The following is a 22814-nucleotide window of genomic DNA, read 5'->3' on the forward strand; positions in this document are numbered from 1 at the left end:
AGTTGAATTGTGTCAGCTGCTAACAACATTTATCTTAGGCGCACACTATCATATCATACACATTCATGTTGAAAACACAATGTGCATATACTGCAATTCATTCAAATGTATCTGAACCCAGACACTGTGTGCTCTTTGTAACACGGATCATCTTTCAGGGAAACACATGCATTTGATTCAGGATAGCAACCGTCCATATGACTTCTTGGTTAGGGTTGTATTTGCATTCAGTAATATTCTGATACTAGGGGGCCTATAGTGTGAAAATAAAATGTTTTCCATCACCAACAAAGCTCTTAGATTTAAAGGATGACTCACATTTCCCTACAGGGATCAACAAAATCTAACATTTCCTTGAGTCATGAAGGATGTTTCATATTTCCCTTTAGTCATGTTAGAATTTGGCCCATGACTCATGTGTGCATGCTCGTAAACATCTGAGTCTTTCATTGTACTGTTATACATCCATCACCAAAATTAAAGTTCAGTTCCTTCTCTGTTGGACTTACTTTTGGCATTACAGAGGTTGCTTCTGTAACAGTATAGGACCCTAGCTGTACCAACTTTTACAAGAACTCTTGCAAAAACATATACGAAAGTCAAACAGCCAACAAACTTAAACCTCCAAAATGACCATGACATTAAATCAAGACCTCCTTACCTTCTTGAAGGCAGGATTTATTGCAGCGGTGTTGTTTTAAACTACATTAGTTTGAGTTAGGTGTACCTGGAATAATGAACTGGCAATTGATTGTATGTGCTGTGAACCTTCAAACTTCAATATTCAGCTCCGTATCTGTAAATGATCTGTGAGAGATCCTGAAATACTTGACAACTACAACAGACTCTGTCATTAACCTCACAAATAAAAGTCTCTGATATGGCCACTGCTGTGGCACACCAGCCTTGAGTTAACACACAGAGAGAGTGAGAAAGAGAGAGTGAGAGAGAGAGAGCGAGACAGAGAGAGAGAGAGAGATAGAGAGAGAGAACCCATTACGAGGCATTGATGCATTGATGACATACAGACTAGGTTCTTTACTTTATTTGGCCCCTGACCCCACATAATGTCCCTTCAAGTTGTCAGTAGAGGACACAAGGAGTGGACAGTAGAGCCTTGATGCTCGCGACACATGATAGCTTGAAAGAGGGGGTGACAATGAGTTGAAATGACCTTTATTGCTGGCACTTCTCAGAAATGTAATTTATATTGTTTTATAGTGTTGGTAACTTGCGAAGTGAACCAATGTTTTTCATTTTGCTGTCAATCTTTCACTCCTCTCCTCTCATCTCTTCTCCTCTCATCTCATCTCCTCACCTCTCTTCTCTTCTGTCAGGTTTGGACCTCCATTTCTCATGCGTGAGGACAGGAGCATCTCCTGGGATCAGCTGCAGCAGAGCATCCTCAGCAAGCTCTATTATCTGATGCTGAATGGATCCCAGGCTCAGGTAATGCCTACTCCCCCAATAAGCAATAACTGCATCCAATCTATTTTTTACCGTGTACCCTTCAGCCCAGGGGTTCCTGGACCTTCTCCACTCCAGGGGGTTGAAAAATAGCAGTGCAGAGCAGAAATTAGTTAGGAGTTTAATCAGTTTCCCTTTAAGGTTGGGTTCTGTGTGTACATTCAATTATACGCATTGTTTGTTTACAATTACCTGAGTCACATTTGCAGCTCAACATAAAGACCATGATGAAAGTAGTCCTGTAGTTTGGTTTTCATGATTTTGAAGATACATTATTTAATAGGAGCACATTACCCTGCTGATACTACAAAATAGATTTTCTGCTTGGCATGCTGTCAGGGACCTCAGAATTGTATAGTCTCCTCATTATTAACTATCTATTGTGTTTCTCTTTTTCATTCATTGAAAGTTGTCCTTTGTTTGCTTTTGATTCATTCAGAGTAATGAAAATATATATAATTCTAATATGGGAAATGCTGATATGAAATTGAATCTTTGATTATAAGCAAATTAAACCTCAGGACACACACACACACACACACACACACACACACACACACACATACACATACACACATACACACACACACACACACACACACACACGCACACGCACTCTCACACACACACTTTATTGGAGCGTAATAATGGTTTAACGGGCTGAGCATACATTATGTCACAGCCCACTTTAAGCCAAATAATAGAAATTCTAGTCTACAAGATAAGGACTCGATTTTCCATTATTGTAAATATGTACTTTTAACGCCACACTGGACACAATACACCCGGGGAATCTGAAGAGCTTTTTTTGTTTCCTTTTGGACAGCCAGTCTTGCATATTAAAATCCACCATCTACTTCTCCTCCTCTGGTTTTGTACTGAAAGCTTTTACAACCATCCCTGACGAGCTCATCTTCACTTCATCTGTTGCTCAATAGACGGCTCAAGTGATCTGCACAACAAGAGCCACTGCTCCACTCTCAAATACACACACTCACACACACACACAGACTGTTGGCCATCGCGTTGCCATGGGAAACGCCATGTTAATCAGCATTATTTGAGGTGGTCTTATTCAGACCAAGCAGCTTTTGAGCTTTTCTTAGAAAAGAAAGAAAATATCAGCCTGTTATTTACTGATCACTATCTTAGGTTCTCAGTTACTTAATAAAGCCTGTCTGGCCCGATACAGTACGAGCTTGTTAAAGCTTCACTTTTCCTCAGTGCCCAAATCGTTCTTAGTTAACAAAAATACCAGGGTGTTTTGGATTTAGATTGAACATTTATATTTTGCTGGAAAAGTTACCAATATCCAAAGGGTAACATATTCAATGTATGCTTTAATGTGTTGTTCTCATTTCAAAAGGAATTTGAACAGCATTTCTATATATATGTATTTTTTATACACCAAGAAATGGTCGTTTTGGTGGTTGGATAACTGACAAGAGTTTATATACAGTTTAAAAGTAACAGTTCCCATATGATGGTAGCTATACATGATCATTTAGTCAGAAATTACTACCAATCAACAAATAGTTATCACTATAGACACTAATAAACATAAAAACATACTGTGGATATATTTAGTTAATGCAGAAAGTGTGTGAGTGCTTTGCTGAAAATAGTTTGGTTTTCTCTGCTTTTTCTTTATGAGAGGTTAGTGCGCCACCCAGAGGTTTATTCAGCAAGGTACAACTTTCTCTTCAGGGAATGATAAAAGGAAACCATAACTTGAGTTGTTATTGACTTGCATGTCAGAAACCAGGTCCTCTTTCCACACCAAGATTGTTTTTATCAACAATATCACAATTAACTGTGCTAAGACCTCCTGCTTATATACTATGAACCAAGCTAATCAATAAAAATACAAAATGCTTTTGCTTTTCGCAATTGGGTTTTCTAACTTGATCCTTTTACATAATAAACCTCTTTCTGTCGCGCAGATGTTTTGTATTTTTGTATTAAAGGCCACTCAGCTATGTTATAAATGCATCAAAGGGTATGTGTTTTAGTCTAGACTGTGGCCAGATTTTTATAAATACAAAATCAATCTCATTTCTGCAGGATTTTGTTAATAATTGAGTAGTCATTGATAGTTGTTGAAAGTTCCAAAAATGTTTATCGGATTCTTCAAAGTTCTTTCAAATTATTGTTTTCTTTTCTGAACTGAAAATATCCCATAATAGTTTAAACTTTTATTAAAATACTTAGATTATCATCACGCTTTTCCTAAGGTCACGTGGTCTTACTAATACAGATTCCTTACAGTTCGAGTAGTTAATTTATTTACAAATGATACTACTTCTCATTGATTCAGGACCACTGCCTTCCTTTGAGTGAACACCCTATCTTATAATCAACTCGGTATGTGTTGGGCAACTGAGATGATCAGGTGCTCAGACAGAAGAGCCAGCCCTTGGTTTAATGTCAAGTCCCCGAATCACTTACAATCCTCTCTTCAGTTATCAACTCCTCCTTTAAGACAGATCACAAATCATTGTGAAAAAGCTTTCGAATCCTTAACTCTCCACATTCTATCAGTATGATTACTCATTAGCATGAAGTGTATTGTCTGCTCTTCTTTATTATAGTCCAATAGATAGGTAAGACCATCTGAATCTATGCTCGCTCTGCCCCCTCAAACTGAAAATAGAGAATATGCCTTTTTCTAATTTGCTGCGTTAGGCTCCTATTAACCAACCAATTTGTTTCTTTTTATGCGAGGCTGCAGTTCCTATTCTCCAGCGTTGGCAAGCTAAGAATGAAAACATTAGCAACCCGGTTTTGCTCCCTGCTCCCGAATAGCTCTGCCCCCTTGTCTTTACTGCTGATGCATCAGTGGATTTGTAGTTCATCTGTAAATGCATTTTTTCTATTCCAGCGAGGTCACGACCTGACTAGCTGTTGGAAATAAATGAGACAGGTTATATGATTTAACAGTTTTGGTGATGTTATGTTGAAATCGTGTAGGATTCAGCCCCAAATCAGAAAAGGGTCCAAATGCAGAATGTTTGTACTAGGATTTCTTAAATTGCAAATTATCAATAAACATTCCAACAGTGCATTGAAAAGACTTACAATACACTGAGGTAATACTTGTTTTTCTTTCATTGTATCACCATTTCAGGTCATTGAAGCCTCACACATTTTTGGGGATACATCAACAGTTACATTTCTTCCCTTTAATTCACATAATCTTATCAAGACTTAATTTGAACTCAGCGTTAACAGTTTTGTTTGCTACAAGTTTGAGCTCCTTATGGACCTTGCTGTACTGAAATGTACTTTTGTCTTCCTTTGCAGAATGCTGGTGTGCTGTTCAAGATCAGAATAGTTGGTGGATCTGCAAACTACAGCTACCTGTCCCCGAAGGACAGCAGGCCACTGTACCACCCTGCTGTTGACAGGTAGGACACACACACACACTCACATAAAATCACACATACACACACCAAATTGTAGACTCAAACAAAGAAAAATAACCTTCTGCGATATACACATAAATAAACTCACATCCAGCCTACATCAATTCTCTGCACTATTTCTTTGTGTGGTCGATAGCACATTTACGACGACATAAATGTACAGTCCCTGCATACATACAATATAAAACATGCACATCACATACACACACATCGTGTGGTTCAACTGTGGTAAAAAGATGCAATGATCACACAAAAAAAGCTATTTCAATGACCATGTCAAATTGATGAATTACTACTAATCCTAAATATCATCCTATCAGCCTTCCATCAAGTCTGACTGCACTAGCTCTATTTTAAACTATACACTTTTAAATTAGAAACCTTTAACTTTAATGTGTGAGTTGGTCAGAATCCTTCTTAAAAAATCCACTCAATGTGAAGAGGTTTCCTTCTTTAGAAAAAAATGTGTTGCAGAGATATTTCCTGCCAGTCCTGTATTGTGATACCACTTTTTCCTTAAGAGAATATGATCAGTCACTGTAGAGGTCTAGCATGGGGGGTTAGAGCTGCCCCGAGGGCTTGTCAATCATGTTGCGGGGGCTGCTGTCCTTGTATGTTTCGCAGGGTTGTTTATGGCAAAAGTCCAAACCGGAAGAAACAAGAAAACTGGATGTATTTCCGCCAGGAGTACAGCAGGCTGATATGGTTGGGTCAATCAAACAGATTTTATATAAACCAGACACCGGATGTTATACCACATTTTACAAATAGGTGTCACACTTGACTCAGGAGCTGCAGGAACATTATGAAACTGAGTCTAGTTACAGCGGTCAACTCGGTTTTACAGCTCACCTTTTTTTGGCAGCTTTAAACCCTGGTGCCATATTGCAGCAGTCTTAGTTCTCTTTGAGACTGAAGCAGTTGGGTTAGGAGGGGCAGTTCCACTCTGAATTTAATCTAATAAACAAAGTATCAGTGGTGTAAAGTAAGTGAGTGCATGTACTCAAGTGCTGTACTTAAGTATTGTACTTTTATTTTTTGCTACTTTTTACTTCTGCTCCACTACAATTCAGAGGTGAATCTGGTACTTTTAATCCAGTACAATTATGTATTTGCAGATTTTGTTTAATAATATACATTAACACTTTAATAAGACTTTAGTTACATCTGGAGCAACATTCACAAGCTACCCTGCAGCATACAAAGTTATGAACCTGTAACAGCTTTGATAACACTTGACAAATGCATGGCAAATCAAAACATGTAATTCATATAACACTGAACTTGGCCATTCTGCATAAAGAGTACTTTTGGTACTTTAATTATACTTTGATGACAACACTTTTCTACTTTTACTTGAGTAACATTTTCATTGCAGGACTTTTACTTGTAAGACTTTCTGGTAGTACTTCTACTTTTACTTCTACCAAGTACAAGATCTAAGTACTTCTTCCATTTTTGGGATGAGCATGTTGCCAGGCACACACACATTACACCTTTAAAGAGGATTAGAAGGAGCTCATCATTACCCAGGGTGGGGCTTTTATTTGGTCTCTGGTTAAGAGCGCGCAGCGGAGGATCTTAGACGCTTTGCTGTTGTATTGAACTGCATTGAAGGTCAGGCCTTTCACCAAGGAGTTAGGAAAGGAGATTGTCATCCAGATTAGACAAGTCATTCAATAGGTGTGTGTGTGTGTGTGTGTGTGTGTGTGTGTGTGTGTGTGTGTGTGTGTGTGTGTGTGTGTGTGGTGTGTGTGTGTGTGTGTGTGTGTGTGTGTGTGTGTGTGTGTGTGTGTGTGTGTGTGTGTGTGTGTTGTGTTTGTGTTTTTGTGTATTCAAGCATGTGTCTCTGTGTGTGGCCTTTTTTCATGTGAATGTGTTTTCTGTCTGCTCTCTCTGCTTTGCATCACTTTCAAAATGGGATTTTGCTCTCTTTATCACACAGCACCTCCAGATAGAATCAGAATCAAATTAACTGACCAACCACTAATCAATGGAGGGGGTTTCGTGTGATTTTTCAAGGCTTTAGCCGATTTTTATTTAGTCATTGAATGTGTATTTAGTATTGGCACGCATATATGTAGCATGAACCACAGCATTCATACCTGTGGAAATGTTTGACTTGTCCGTCCCTGGATTGACCGTAAAAAATAACTATACAATACACATCAATTATACAAACCATGATAAAAATACAACACGACATATCTGTATTCAAAAGCTTTCAACTTGAATTTAAAATGGTCCTAGGCATGATCCACATACAGTGGGGCAAAAAAGTATTTAGTCAGCCACCAATTGTGCAAGTTCTCCCATTTAAAAAGATGAGAGATGCCTGTAATTTTCATCATAGGTATACCTCAACTATGAGAGACAGAATGAGAAAAGAAATCCAGGAAATCACATTGTCTGATTTTTAATGAATTAATTGGTAAATTCCTCGGTAAAATAAGTATTTGGTCACCTACAAACAAGCAAGATTTCTGGCTCTCACAGACCTGTAACTTCTTCTTTAAGAGGCTCCTCTGTCCTCCACTCGTTACCTGTATTAATGGCACCTTTTTGAACTCGTTATCAGTATAAAAGACACCTGTCCACAACCTCAAACAGTCATACTCCAAACTCCACCAAAGAGCTGTCAAAGGAGACCAGAGACAAAATTGTAGACCTGCACCAGGCTGGGAAAACTGAATCTGCAATAGGTAAGCAGCTTGGTGTGAAGAAATCAACTGTGGGAGCAATTATTAGAAAATGGAAGACATACAAGACCACTGCTAATCTCCCTCGATCTGGGGCTCCACGCAAGATCTCACCCCGTGGGGTCAAAATGATCACAAGAACGGTGAGCAAAAATCCCAGAACCACACGGGGGACCTAGTGAATGACCTGCAGAGAGCTGGGACCAAAGTAACAGAGGCTACCATCAGTAACACACTACGCCGCCAGGGACTTAAATCCTGCAGTTCCAGACGTGTCCCCCTGCTTAAGCCAGTACATGTCCAGGCCCGTCTGAAGTTTGCTAGAGGGCATTTGGATGATCCAGAAGAGGATTGGGAGAATGTCATATGGTCAGATGAAACCAAAATAGAACTTTTTGGTAAAAACTCAACTCGTCGTGTTTGGAGGAGAAAGAATGCAGAGTTGCCTCCAAAGAACACCATACCTACTGTGAAGCATGGGGGTGGAAACATCATGCTTTGGGGCTGTTTTTCTGCAAAGGGACCAGGACGACTGATCCGTGTAAAGGAAAGAATGAATGGGGCCATGTATCGTGAGATTTTGAGTGAAAACCTCCTTCCATCAGCAAGGGCACTGAAGATGAAGCGTGGCTGGGTCTTTCAGCATGACATGATCCCAAACACACCGCCAGGGCAACGAAGGAGTGGCTTCGTAAGAAGCATTTCAAGGTCCTGGAGTGGCCTAGCCAGTCTCCAGATCTCAACCCCATAGAAAATCTTTGGAGGGAGTTGAAAGTCCGTGTTGCCCAGCGACAGCCCCAAAACATCACTGCTTTAGAGGAGATCTGCATGGAGGAATGGGCCAAAATACCAGCAACAGTGTGTGAAAACCTTGTGAAGACTTACAGAAAATGTTTGATCTCTGTCATTGCCAACAAAGGGTATATAACAAAGTATTGAGATGAACTTTTGTTATTGACCAAATACTTATTTTCCACAATCATTTGAAAATAAATTCTTTAAAAATCCTACAATGTGATTTCCTGGATTTCTTTTTCTCATTCTGTCTTTCATAGTTGAGGTATACCTATGACAAAAATTACAGGCCTCTCTCATCTTTTTAAATGGGAGAACTTGCACAATTGGTGGCTGACTAAATACTTTTTTGCCCCACTGTATGTCCACATGTTGATCCCTCATATAGAGAAAATATTGTTTTCTTTATCAACTTTTTGATGACTTAAGGGGTTCTTCCAAATCCCCAAAAAGATATTGTCCCATGTATCAGCAGTTTTTAAAGCTGCATGGTTTAGAAAATAATGTGCCAATGCTTACAGATGTCTTCTGCCAGCTTCTCCCAATGAAGAATGGTAGTGAATGTTATTTGGTTTTCAGCTCTAAATGCTTTTTAAAATGTATGGAGAGCAACACACCTGGCTGTTTAGTGATTTGATTCAGAACATGTTTCTATGTAAATACAGCCCTAGTGGGTATAGCACAAAAACAAGTCACAAATATGATAAGATTTGCTCGTCAATCTTGCACAAACCTGAAGATTATGGCTGAATATCAAGAATCTGTTCCACTGAATCTCTCCACTAGTAAACAAAGTTGCTTTTTTTTCTATTTCCTGCTCTGGTCATCTTACTGTGTAATCACCTTGTTACCAGATGATTGTTGTTGTTCTGTTGGAGTAATGTGCCACTAAAATACCTGTATACTTTTTGAAGTAGTTAATTACTGTGCTGCTATGTTTTGGCAGCTGTCTGGCTAATCAAAGCTCCAGCTGCTGCTGTGTGACACAGATTTCATTTTAATTCTAGGTGGCTCCCTGCTCAAACAGAGAGCTGTGTTCCAATTGAAGGGGATGAAATGGAAAGGTTACATCAGGAATAATTAATTATAAGATAGAGCCTGATAGGCAGACCACTTATTAAATTGAATAACTTCAAAATTACTGTTTCGTTCTATAATTAAATAACAGACCCATAATTTAATGGTCATGTTATTTATTGGCAATTAATTGATTATGATATTATTTGGTTTAAGTCATGATAAACATTCTTAATGTCCACACTTGTTCAAGTAGCACATTTCTGCGTATGATAGTTGTGTCTGTGTTACTTGCCTTTTTATTGACTGTATGTGCAATTCACTTTTCACAGAACAAATACACACATTTTAAAGTGCATTCAATCCCACACACACCAGTGCATGCGGTTTCTCGAGATTTCCATAACCATTTCCATTACAACTGCATGAGTCCTTGAATAGGGAACGTGGAGGTTTTTAAAGTAGTATTGATTTTGTTGGAGAGATCTTTTGTGCAACGTGTGCTCTGATTGTCCTGCATTTTGTGGCAAATATAACATATATAACAAAAAAAAGATTTCCCGTTTATCCGGAGGCAGATTTTATTATACCACTCATTCCAAACTCAAGTATAATGATAAGCCTAGAGAGATACAGATTGTGTAGGTCAAAAGATGGGTATTTTTTATTGAGTTATTGAACGTTTCTGGAATGTTTGGGCATGTTATATAACCCAGACATAGTGGTAACAATTTCAGACACGTTTATGCAATCAATAGGATCACGGTCAACAATAGTAAGAGAGCAACATGAACTCTACCTCAGTTGGAGGAAAAATACTCACACTGAGAATGATTCAATATTCAGGCCCAGCTGGAAATGTCCTGACTCTTTCCAGAATGCAGGTTCTTTACAAAATCAAAAGTAATCAAGTTTTTTCACAACTTCATATCATTTGCCATCAGCAATCTGTCTGGTTCCTAGGAAAAGCAAAATATGTTGTGCCTGAGCAGTTGTTAAGTTTAGCTCCACGCTGTGTGGCAGCTGAGAAAGAGTCTTTCCTGCTGAGATCAAAGCAATGAAGGAAAAGCTCTGCAATACAAACATGACTCTTTTGTTGCTACATAATGGCTCTCAACACCTTGTAAATAAATAATATCAAGCCATTTCTAACCTGCAGGTGATCACCCTGTGTAATCACTCCGTTGACAGTCTGTAAACATGTGAACTGAAAGAAAAAGCACCAACAAACATTCAGAGTGTCTTAAGGCTTCTGCTGGATTAACGCTTTTGAAGATTTTCTACTAACAACACTAAGATCATATGGTCTGTGAAAAGTTCATCTCTTGCTGTATTGTAGAGCTCTGAAGTCCTGCGGCCCCGGAGGACCACCCCATGTTAAGGTTGTCATTGAGTGGGAGAACAAGATCAAAGAATGGTAAGCGTTCTGCAAAAACATTTTACCTTCTGATAAAGTATATACCAGAGTTTCTTGGGATCCCTTTAAAGTCGTAATGGCCTTATGTTCATAAACATAAGGCCTTTGCAGATATTAAAATGTTGAAAAATAATCTCTGAAAAGTCCTTAAACATCCCTCGCCACTTATTGAGAACATGGTGTGAGTGGCCCTCGGGCTGAGAGAGTGAGACAACAGTATGACTCATAATGCATTTTTTATGCAAAGGTCTGTAAAGGTAGGCGTTCACATGAATGAGTTTACTCACCTATAATTAGAAAGATAAATAAAAACATATTATTGATAACTTAATGTTTTTCAGAAGAATTCCATATTGACTGGTAGTATTTACCTGTTATCTTGTTCAGCTCCAGGGATTTTCTTATTCCAAGATTTATTTGTAAATGTGTGGATTTTTTCTGCAAGATACCACAAACCTCATGAAAAAAGTTATCATGTAAAAATAATGCGGGCAATTATCAAAAGCAAACATAGCACAATAATTCTTAGAAGATGCCTTTGCCTTATTGATTTTAGTCTGCACATCTTTTGATCATTTCTTAGAAAGCAGTGGGCCTTTAAAACCAACTGCTTTTCGATTAATGCTTGTTTGGGCAAACGCAGGTTCCTTCAAATTAAATATCCACCTTCTCCTTCCTGCTATTACATAATCATAAGTGCTGAGGGTAAACGAATGAAAGCAAGTAGATCCACTAACGTCTGTGTGTGTGTGCATATGTGTGCTTCAGTCTCTTTGGCAGCATTCAAGAGGAGGTGGTCAAGGATGCAGAGAGTGTAAGGAACCAGCAGCAGCAGCACCTGCAGCAGCACAGCTGTACCTTGGACGAGTGTTTTCAGCTGTACACCAAAGAAGAACAGGTGAAACTAAGAATTGTCTTCATCTTCTGTTTTTCGTCATTACTACTTATAGCTAATAGGGACTAAATTACTTTAGTCTGTACTAGAGACTAAAATACTTTAGTCTCTATTAGCCCACCCAATTTGCCGACTTAACCATCATTAGTTAAAGTGCTTTGTGTGCTAATGCAAGCGGCAGGTTTTGACTGAGAAAAAGATTATGTAAAATAATAAAATAGTTCTATGAGTCCAAATTTAATGAAAGAGTGCAATGCTAAATTGGTGGAATAGGTAAGAAATGACACCCCTGTTAGAATACAATAAAACTATTTTTAGGATTGCTCTCCTAAATGTCATTCCGTCGTAACTATAATATCCATCACCATTATAATGAAATAAACGGAGAACATATTTTACACCCTGGAGTTAACCTCACCTGTGCACTGTGACCACACAAGACTATACACGGCAAGCCTGTTTAAAATGACATTCATAGTTAACGGTTAACAGTCACCTTTTCAGTATCAATAGGAAGCATCACAGTCTTTGTGTTTTTCCCCACACACTTACCCCAGTAGAGGATTCCTATTCTTAGCCAGAGCAAATTAAGGGGAAAAAATTAGATGGCTACAAATGGACAGAAATTGCTGTAAAAGCTATGTATTATGGTGCAGTGATGGTGTTAGTTCTTCTGAAGCCCAGTGTGACTGAGTTGCATGTGTAAGTATTATTTGGTGATGTGATGCGATTTGAGTGAGATTGTACCAAACTCAGTTCTTACTTTGGAAAATTGGTTATTTTAAGCAATGAACCCTTCATTTTACACATTCACAGCTCAGACTACAGTCATTAGTCATGCCTAAAGTAAACTAATTAAAGTACTGGTAGAGGTACACAAGATAACTTGTTTTTGTTAATACGAAAACCATAACATAATATGTCACAATATATCAGACAAGATTAATTATAGAAGCCATTACGAAGCAAAAGTTGGGAATAAAGGGACAATTTTGCCGTTAAGGATAAGGGATAAGCATCCACCCACCTTGAAGAAGGAGAACGGGACAAGGAGCAAATCTGCTTTAGCTTTGTGTCGACTACAGATCAGGTGTTTACTCCCACCTCTTCTCAGTGAGTTTAAGCATTGAAAAACTTCACTTATGAATCACTGAAATGAGCCGGTTTAAAGGTAGTACAGGGCAGTACGTAACAGTTGCAAAAGCACAGTCGGATATTTTAAGAACAGCTGCTCACTACTTAGTATGTGTATTTCTCTCATGGCCTACTGTTGTTTTCACAATTAGATTTAATAACAAATGTGACCCTGGACTTAATTCTAAGTGTAAAAAATGTATTCATAAAGTTTGTGAAAGTAGTAATGGGAGCAGCACTGTAAACAACTTGGCACTGTGGAGAGAATTGATCATTTTTAGTATCTGATTTGGAAGAAAAATAAGGCATTGCTGACAGATTTGACAAATGACATCCCTCCTCCATAAGTTGATTCAGGTAAGAGAAATGATATGTCTGTGTCAATTTGCTTCATAAGTAGGATATAAAATATTCAATAAATATTAGGAATGTTTCTTTTGTTATACTTCTGAAATTGAATCTCAGCAGAATCATTTACATTTTTTGCAATGATAACTTAGCTTCAGGGGAACCGTCTCAAAATCAGCAAGCATCCAAACCCCTAGAATTATGCATTGTGTGTTTGGATGAACCCAGTCGCTTTTCAGAACTGAGGAAAATTGCTTTTCCTCAAGAGGAGAGGAAAAAGCTCTGCAGTTACTACACTCAAAAAGAAATGCCAAAGTCTTCAACTTCTCCTGAGAGTAAGATGACAAAATCCTTACCATTCATTCTGTGATTATGACGCTTCCAGCAGCTTGTTAGCTTGACTTCATAGACTGGAAACATTCAAATAGCTTCCTCTTTCAGACCTGAGTGGGGTATCGATCTTGTCATCAGACTTGTGATAAGAGGGTTTCCTTAAACTGAACTATTCATTTAACACCTGATGAAACGGTATGCCAAATACATTTGTAAATTCCCACTCTAGCTGTGTAGCCTTAATTCATAACTTGATCTTTGTTTTTTTTTAAAAGCAAATTGTACTGGATCCACAGTTGAAAATAAATATTTTAACTTTTTCAGTTTAGGTGGAGAAGGTAGGCAGTAAGAACAATTCAAAGAAAACTATAGATGAGATAAATATGAGAATGTGATTGCTTCCTGTTGGGAAACATGGTTGACATTGTGTGAATTAATTATTTTCTAATGTAATGAGTTTTGTCTTTTATGAGTATTATTCCAAACCCCATAAAGTGTGGCATTGAGCTCTGCAAACAAAAGCCATTCATTTATATTTGTATTGTGCTCAAAGTACTGTGAAGCATCCTTGAATTATTGACAGCACTCCAAGTATAACTTAGTTTAAAGCTGGAGTGTCTACACTTCTACTTTTATAAATATTAATGTACTTCCTTTACATACAGTATAAGCCCTTACCAAATAAGCTCACACAATGCTAAAGCCGCCAGGTACATCTCTTTTTTTTTTACAAAGCTTTGATTTGTAAAAAGAAATTTGTGAGAGGTAACAGGGTGACAACCAAGTGAACTGGAATGTACTTGTTTTCCTCTCATGCATGCACAGCTGTGTATTGGCAAAGCATCATATATGCGATTCAATATTTACCTCGGGAGGAACATGTAAAAAACAAGCACTGCTTACAGAAGTAAAGTTGCAGCAAGTGAATCCCTGCTCCCTGTAGGTTGCTTCACACCAAAGCAGCACTTTGAGGCCAATGGGAAAAATTGTAAAACCTACTGGGATCATTTCATTTTAATAGAGTCTTTTTAATGAAGTCAACCTCGGATGTTTAGAGCAAATACTGGGCTATTTTTCTTGCGTCAGATCCAAACAGCATGAGTGGTGGAAAGTCACAAAAGTAACCGTTAATCTATTTTTAGACTCAATCAGCAGTATAGAGCCTCTAAAACCATAGAAAAGCGGGAAAAGAGGCAGCAGACCCAATAATACATATCTAAAAGATTATTTGTGATGCCTTCATATATGGTGAGGTAGAACCCAGCAGAACATCCGGATCGGAAAAGTGAGCCCTACACTAAGTGCCTTAACCTCACAATCTCTCTGGTGCCCAACATGCAACTTCACTGGTTGCAAAAATAAGTATTTTGTATAGAAGTCTAAGAGAAAATGACACTACTTCTGACTTGATTGATTCCCTCAGTGAACATTTCCTTGTGTACTATGGTCTCATTCAGTCTTACAACCCTTTTTTAAAGTTGGTTTTCAGTTCACAACTGAGTGTGGTATATTTTGGTTGCCAACACATCTGTTGAATAGTGGGTTCTTTGCTTCACCCTCCTGAAAAAAAACAAGATAGCAAAGACCAAAAGCCACATACGAACTGGTCATGTCTTGGTGAATACGTCCACTTCAAGTATATAGTAGAAAACACTCCATTCACACTCCTACAGACAAAGGAACAATCAGAAAGCAAAAATGTTCAGGCACTCATTACTTGAAAAAAGACATGGGTTTGATTGGAGTTTAATCAATGAATAACCCCTGCTTCCTTGTAAGGAACATCATTAAATTAAATGACACAAATAATGAACATCTTACACTTTTACTAGCAATGTATGTACTATGTATAACCATGTAGTTTATTGATGTGTTGTCTGATTACAGCTTGCCCCTGATGATGCCTGGAAGTGTCCCCACTGTAAGCAGCTTCAGCAGGGCATGGTGAAGATGAGCCTCTGGACTCTTCCTGACATACTGATCCTCCATCTCAAGCGCTTCCGACAGGTACGTGAGCCATAAAGTGGGAAACACTTTTACAGAAAAAAACCCAGTTCAGTTGGAGTTGGATCATTTAGAGCTTAAAGCTGATCCTATTTACATATTTCAATTAACTATTGATGAAATGACACATGTACTGTGAAACGGGACACCCATATGGACCACCCCACAGAGAACCATTAACTGCAGTTCCCCTCAGCCCTGCAGATCGTGACAGGTGCTTAACTGTTTCGGTTCAACGTATTTTCAGCACAAAGAAACAAACATGTGTCTCACCAGCATCAAACATCTAAAAGGCAACATTAGCTACTAGTTATTGTAACATTTATAGATATGTCCCTCGTGGTATAGAACACAAGAGAGCTAAAAGAATAATAAACATAAATTACTTGGCTAAGAAAAAAAAACAAACTCTGAATGCTGATGTTTTCTGGCTTTGTTCGATCCATATGAAAATGTAAACATATTTCCCTAAACATCTTGAGATGATAATAGTAAATCAATATTGTGTCTGCAGCTTGTTCAGCTGCCTCTAACTTCCCCTCAGATGTTAATGCAGTTTTGAAACTTTAGGCTCATTAGACTTCTATCTTTCTGTATAATTGGGTTTTGCTGTACCTTTTTTTCTGTGAAGAGATCAATCAAATAAATAGCTAACGTAATTAAAGAAAATGTTCCCCTAGTAATTGTTGCATCAAATTTTCAGCAAGTAGTACAGATACAGGCTGTGACTGTTTGAGAAGATACCAGAGAGTTAAATGCATGAAAGACAGAACATTAGTATTGATATTGCAAGGCAAACTGTTGCCTAGTTATAGTATTACATTTTGTCTGCAGATTTGACTGCAAATCCTCTCTCCAGCACCCTGTAGAAACACAATATGTCAATTTCCAAACATTATAACATACCATCTGATCACATGTTTTTTTTATGCTTCTATTTATGGGAACCTACACCCGTCTGCCACATCAACATATCTTCATAACATGTTTTGTATGGTATCTGATGATGCCTGGAAGTGTCCCCACTGTAAGCAGCTTCAGCAGGGCATGGTGAAGATGAGCCTCTGGATTCTTCCTGACATACTGGTCCTCCATCTCGAGCCATTATAAAAGCAGATTTCTCTGAATGCCCTGCTACACGGCGGATGTCTGCGTTGCACAAACCGCATGCACTTCATTTGTTTTTACCAGTACTTTATTGTTATTTGTAAAAGGAAATGTAATGTTGAGTCATGCAGAATGAGAGATTTGCAGAAAGCATAATGATGAACGAGAACTTGACAGACAGAAAGCGACAAAGTCAGTGAGCAAACCCTATACCTGTCAGCTCCACATCAGATTGAAACCTCCCAGCTTCCCAGATCGTTTGGTTTAACAAACATCTGGCACATTATAGATTATAGTTTTCCCACAGCCACACACACCTGTCATGAGGCACATCCTCTGATAGTGGTATCAGAGCTTTGTGACCTGTTTGGTTTGAGCACCTCTCTTGACCAACCAAACAAATACTGTTTGAAGCAAGTTGTGTCGCAAGCAGCAATTTGGGGAAATGTCAACAGAAAACAAGGCATTCAAACTGATTTGCTCTTCTGTTCACATTCTGTTACATCTCATTGAGCGTCACAGTATCATTGTAGAAGGACCTGAAAAAACGTTGGTGGCCACAGGGTGCATCCTACAGTCTAAAAAAAAAAAGAAACCACAGAGCTGGACATTTAGGAGACAGGGAGAATTTAATGAAGTCTCTATTGAATTGCATTATGGGAAGTGCTTAACCCAAGGTTTAGTGTTAAAAGGTGATGTGTAAGTCATATCATTAAGTTGTCCGTCTCTCGCGTGTCTGACGAAGGCTTCTGCTGACATCCTGCTCTCACTATGCAAGGCCAGATCATATCATAAATCAAGAGTGAATCGGTGTCATTTGTAGGAGCGTGTGCATGAATGCCCATCAAAATATCTGTGCATGTCCCTGCATGATGGATAAGGCCAATCAAGTTGTTCAATTTCATTTCACAGTTGGCACTGACCGCTGCAATCCCGCAGAAGTTTAGACATTCTGACTCTGCACGTACCAAATTCTATTTGTGCTGCCAAGGTTAAGTCCAAGCTATGCCTCCAGCTTTGCCCAGTGCTTGATTGGCACCTGTTGGCCTCAGCTAATGAGCAGGTGGCCCTATGTTCAGCCATTGCTCAGTCAGGGCCATCCCCCGTTTGACCACAGTTATTATTTCTCAGCTTCTACATTAGAATTCATTCAATCACTCGGTTTCACTCTGTGCCAAGGACCAGTTCTTCCCAGGAGACTCAACCACAAGCCAGTGATCCTTACAACACAGTTTTTGAGGTTGTGGGGGGTATGCAGAACCTTCAATCACAGCCTTGAATCAGAACAAAAATGTGCCAATCCCAGGAGGGGGACAGAGGCTTTAACAGTGAATAGTTATTAAAAGAGAACATATTTAACTTTTTTCGATAAAGGATTATAATCGTTTGTATTCATGAGCAATTTTGAAAATGACTTGAAAGCAGTAAAGAAATGATGATAAACGTGGCCCAAATTCGGCCAGATTTGTTGGAATGTATCCAATTAAGTTGGATATCTTTGTGCCAGTGCAAGTCTTTTTGATGCCGGGTCATAAACGTGCTGGAAAGTTACAACATATAAACTCCTCTGCAGCTAGTTTTTTCCCCCATGCAATGTGATTAATCACTGTCATTTTAATTTGGGTTTTTTATTAAGCATTTACTTTTAATATCCTGCTTAATTCTCTTGACAGCTGTTTTATTAATACTGGGTAACTGATAAATTCCCTGTGCATTGATCATCACAACATATATTGTTTTATTTTTCATGCCTGCTCACACACATACTCTATATGTATTGTTGAAACAGGTTGGCGAGCGGAGGAACAAGTTGTCAACCCTGGTGCGTTTCCCCCTCACTGGTTTGGACATGGCTCCACATGTGGTGAAGAGGAGTCAGAGTATGAAGAACCTGAACTTGGGTGCCTGGCCACCACCTTGGAAGCAGTCCTCAGGCCAACACCACCAACCTGCTGACCTGATCCTTCCTCACGACTATCTGTACGACCTCTACGCTGTGTGTAACCATCATGGAGGAATGCATGGGGGACACTACACTGGTATGGATTTTAGTGCTATAATACCTTATTTACCGTGCAGTAACTCAGTCTGTAAAGGGGTTTTCTTTGCCACATTATCAAGTGAAGAAAAACGTGCTGAGAAAAATTCATCTATCAGTTGTATTGTTAACAGAAAATGCATTTATATTATATTAATATCTGTAAAAGAAACATCTGATGAAAAGACCTTTACAAATAAGAAATTGAGTAGACTAAAATAAACGTTTTTCCAACTCCTGCTGAGACTAATGTATTTTTCGTCGCTCGTATATTGAGATAGAAGCTGACTTTGTAATTGCCATAATTCAGGTCGGAGTACACAAGTGCACATACATTGTGTTGACATTTATACATTCCCCCTGGCTCTGAAAACAATTTCAGGCTAATCCAATAATTAAATTGCGCAATCTACTAACTCAGTGCTTGTATTGGACCATAGTCCCCTGGTGATACAGTTGTGTACATGTCTGCGTTATCTTCATGGTAATGGTTACCTTATTATCACAAGTGTAGTGAAAGATCAATGCTTTGAACATAGATATCCAGACTATTTAATGTGTAACGTTACCAAGTGGGGGAATGAAGCCAGGTTGTTATCCTTCTCTTGTCTTTCAGCTGGCCGGTTTGATTCAAAGGGTCTTGTTTTCTTCTGTAGAATTTGGAGATGAGTAAGTGTAGAGCATTGTACCAAGTAAATATAGGTTATTATCAGACATTTATAGATGGCTTTTCTGCCCATAAGCACTGGTAGTATTCAGTGTAAGAGGTTGCCATTTATGTTTTAAACAGGAGTGAAGGTGAGTCCAAAAGGCTCTGACAGCCTGGGGGGATAACTAATGCCTAAATAATTAATGTGACCTCTGCATAACAGGAGAGATATTGTTTTGGCTGATACATCTGCTGTTGCTGGAGCTCCTTGAGATAAAACATCCCTGGTTTGATTCCAGTTTTGAGTTCTTTATTACATGTCACTACCCTTCTCTCTTCTTTATTTGTACACTGTCATCTGTCAGAGATAAAACTGAAGTGCCTGAAAAATGCTCTTGAAAAGCAGTCCCACACAATTATTCTGTTTGCTCACCTAGTAGGATCACGTCACGTATACTTTCTGTTTCATCATTTAAACATGGATCCTGTTAAACAATTTAGCATACCTCCCTGAAATGAACTGCTTAGCAAACAACAATACCACATTTTTAGATACGTGTTCAATTATAGTATGTGGAAGATTCTCAGACAACATAACATTTATGAAACAAACCCTTTGCTCTCCTTAGGTGTTATAATTATATTGTATTATCTCATATTACAAATTGTTACTTTATGCCATTAATGAATGGGCAGTCAACAAAAAAAAACCTGGCCACATTCTAAGGCAGGCATTTCTGTTTCTAGTCTAGTATTACACTTCTTCACTGTTTGATAATGGCCACTTCAGGTGACTTTGACACATAGTTAGGGCAAGATGGTTTGTAATTGAAGGGGATATCTAGAGAAGAGAAACACACAGTGATGAAACTAAGATGTCGAAGTCTTGGAGACAGCAGGAGATCAGCAAGTGGAGCAGCCGTCTCTATGACAGCTTGCTTGACAGGGGAAATTGGAGGTACAATGATATCACGGACACAGTCGGGGGATGCATCAATTTCCTAAAATAAAAATAATAGAAATGACTATGTGTCTATCTGCTCTCAGCAGACAGGTTGACAATAAACAAACAGACAGCAGCAATTGTTGTGTGTGTGGTTAGTGGAGTATTTCCTGTGTCTTATGTATCTAGAATATTGTGATATCAGATATCTCAGCCTCTTTATGACAAAATGGCAAAGTTTAACCAATCCCTTGATGAAATGAAACAGTATTACACATGATACCAGATAAGAGCACTTTGTCATAATTGCTACATATGTTCCAGGACCCTTTGTTCATGTGTGTTGTCATTTTCTCCTCCAGCTTACTGTAGAAACTCAGTGGATGGACAGTGGTACAGCTACGACGACAGCAGCGTAGACTTGGTGCCTGAGGAAGAGGTTTGCACCAGAGGAGCCTACATTCTTTTTTACCAGAGACGCAACATCATTCCTCCATGGTCGGCCAGTTGCTCCGTCAGAGGTATGCCAGCAAACTACTAGCAAACAGGAGATAAAATAGTCTTGTTAAGAGAAGAAAATGTTTGACTTTGTCTTCACTTTATACATATTATCCCTCAGCCTTCTGAGAGATAAGAGATCTGTCTGACAGATTCTGATGAAAACTGCTGAATAAATAAGCTGATTAAACATTCACCAATTTTGTTTGCATAGTAAATGCATTTTTCCTGTGCATAAGGAGGAAAAAGCTGTTCAGAACTGCAAAGCTGTGAGAATATAAATCGTGTTTCTTCACAGGTCTGATCCATCAACACATACTGTATAGTAGTAGTATTTTCACAACTGCTGCATTTGAAAAAGTTGTCAAATAATTGATTAATCGACAAACAATAATCATTTTTCAACCCAATAACATTAATACAATCTCATCAAAAGGTCCGTAATACAACTAGTAAAGATTTAATTAATTAAGGTGGGACTTGTGGGAAATAGGGAAGTCCTCAATTGGCTTTGTGAACCTTTTTAAATTAGCTCTGATCTTAAACTTGGTGGAATCGAAATAGTCCTGGACAGTTGTAAAAATGTACTTTTCTCCAATATTCTGAGCTCAAGTAACAATATGATTACTTTCTTGCAGTCATAGCATGAGTCTATCCTTCTATAAATACCTCCAATTATCTTTATTTAACATGGCACAACTCAGAAACTGATTTCTCGAAAGAATCTATTCAAAACGGTTGTTTGAAGGCCATCTTCATTACCACGGCTTTTTTATTTCACAGCTAAAACCACAGATTAATAGCATTGCAAATTGTGGATCAGTGGTTTGATATTTGTCTATACGACCATTCTGTGAAACATCAGCTGGATTTAATTGAGCTGTAAGAAACTTTAAGAATCACCAAGTTGTTATGAATGAATTATTCAAAAACACAACATTTAAGAGGAACACAGTAGGAGCAGCAAACTGTGTTCCCCTTGGTTTAAAGCAATTATTTAGACTGAAAGAAAAATATAACCTAACCTCATATAACAAATAAAACCTTACTCACAAAATTGTACTGTTTAACAACACTTGTAGGTTTCTCCTCCACAGGGCAGATGGTGCCCTTTGCAACACGTTTGGCCCTCAGACATTTGAGTCTTTTATTTTTGGCTCCAAAAGCAAAATAATTAATACAGTGATAAGAAGCACTTTAACCACTGCACGTAACAAACATATAAAACCCCAACAGTGTATTACTTGCAATGGGTTTTTAATCCATTTTGTGCCAGGTGTTAGGGAATATTTTGCGTCCTCTGTCTCGATTCCCATGTCATAGTTCTTTGGCCTTGGGGTTGCTGTAGTCTCCCTTAAGGAGGGGCAGCTTGGGCGCTTTGTTGATGCCAGTCTATGACTGAGCACAAGCTGCCATGAAATAGTTTATTGTTTAGGGGAATTTAGAAGCCCTTCTCATCTGGAACGTAGGTTCCCTGGCATACATTCTTTTCTCATGTACGACAGCTTTAGTTAGTTTGAGGGTCCATATTTGTCTGGTCTCGCTGATAAGGAATGTTGATTATACACTCTGAACTGGATAAAACCTCCTATTGCAGTAGAGATCTTCAGAATTGGTCGGGCAACCGCTCTGTCAACTTGTGGCTGCAGCAAATGTCTTGTCAATTCTCCCTGTCGTAAACTTCATAATAAACCATCAGTGTTTACCATCAAAGTTCCAGCTCCCCTGTGTCTCTCTGAGTTTTGTCTCCATTGCTTCAGAAGTTTCCATCAAAAATCTGAGTTGCAGGAGGCTTGGAGCAGCTGGCCAAAGTGGTGTGCTGTGCATCAGAAAAATGCATTCAGAAATGACTTAAATATCAGACAAAACAAAGGCAGAAATAGAGAGGACACATTCAGGTGATCGTTAAGGTTGGGGTAGTGTGGAGGATTGGTTTTTCGTTCGCTGGTAAGGCACTACAGTACAGTATAGTAAATGTCAGCAGATGTGTAACTGTCATTAATGGCCATTGCTGCTCAGTGGAGGGCAACCCCTTAAAGATACCA

General features: G+C 38.6%; 1 protein-coding gene across 1 annotated transcript in view; it reads left to right on the forward strand.

Annotated features, from left to right (window-relative positions):
* The window catches only part of usp43a (ubiquitin specific peptidase 43a), an 88769-nt gene that overhangs the window by 57481 nt on the left and 8474 nt on the right, over positions 1-22814 (forward strand). Inside the window, exons 8-14 of the mRNA XM_063883757.1 lie at positions 1338-1449; positions 4771-4874; positions 10743-10820; positions 11589-11718; positions 15418-15537; positions 18431-18680; positions 20634-20792. Coding sequence (XP_063739827.1) covers positions 1338-1449; positions 4771-4874; positions 10743-10820; positions 11589-11718; positions 15418-15537; positions 18431-18680; positions 20634-20792 — 953 coding nt within the window. The remainder of the gene's footprint in view (positions 1-1337; positions 1450-4770; positions 4875-10742; positions 10821-11588; positions 11719-15417; positions 15538-18430; positions 18681-20633; positions 20793-22814) is intronic.

This window comes from Eleginops maclovinus, chromosome 5 (assembly GCF_036324505.1).
Source record: "Eleginops maclovinus isolate JMC-PN-2008 ecotype Puerto Natales chromosome 5, JC_Emac_rtc_rv5, whole genome shotgun sequence".
Lineage (NCBI taxonomy): Eukaryota > Metazoa > Chordata > Actinopteri > Perciformes > Eleginopidae > Eleginops > Eleginops maclovinus.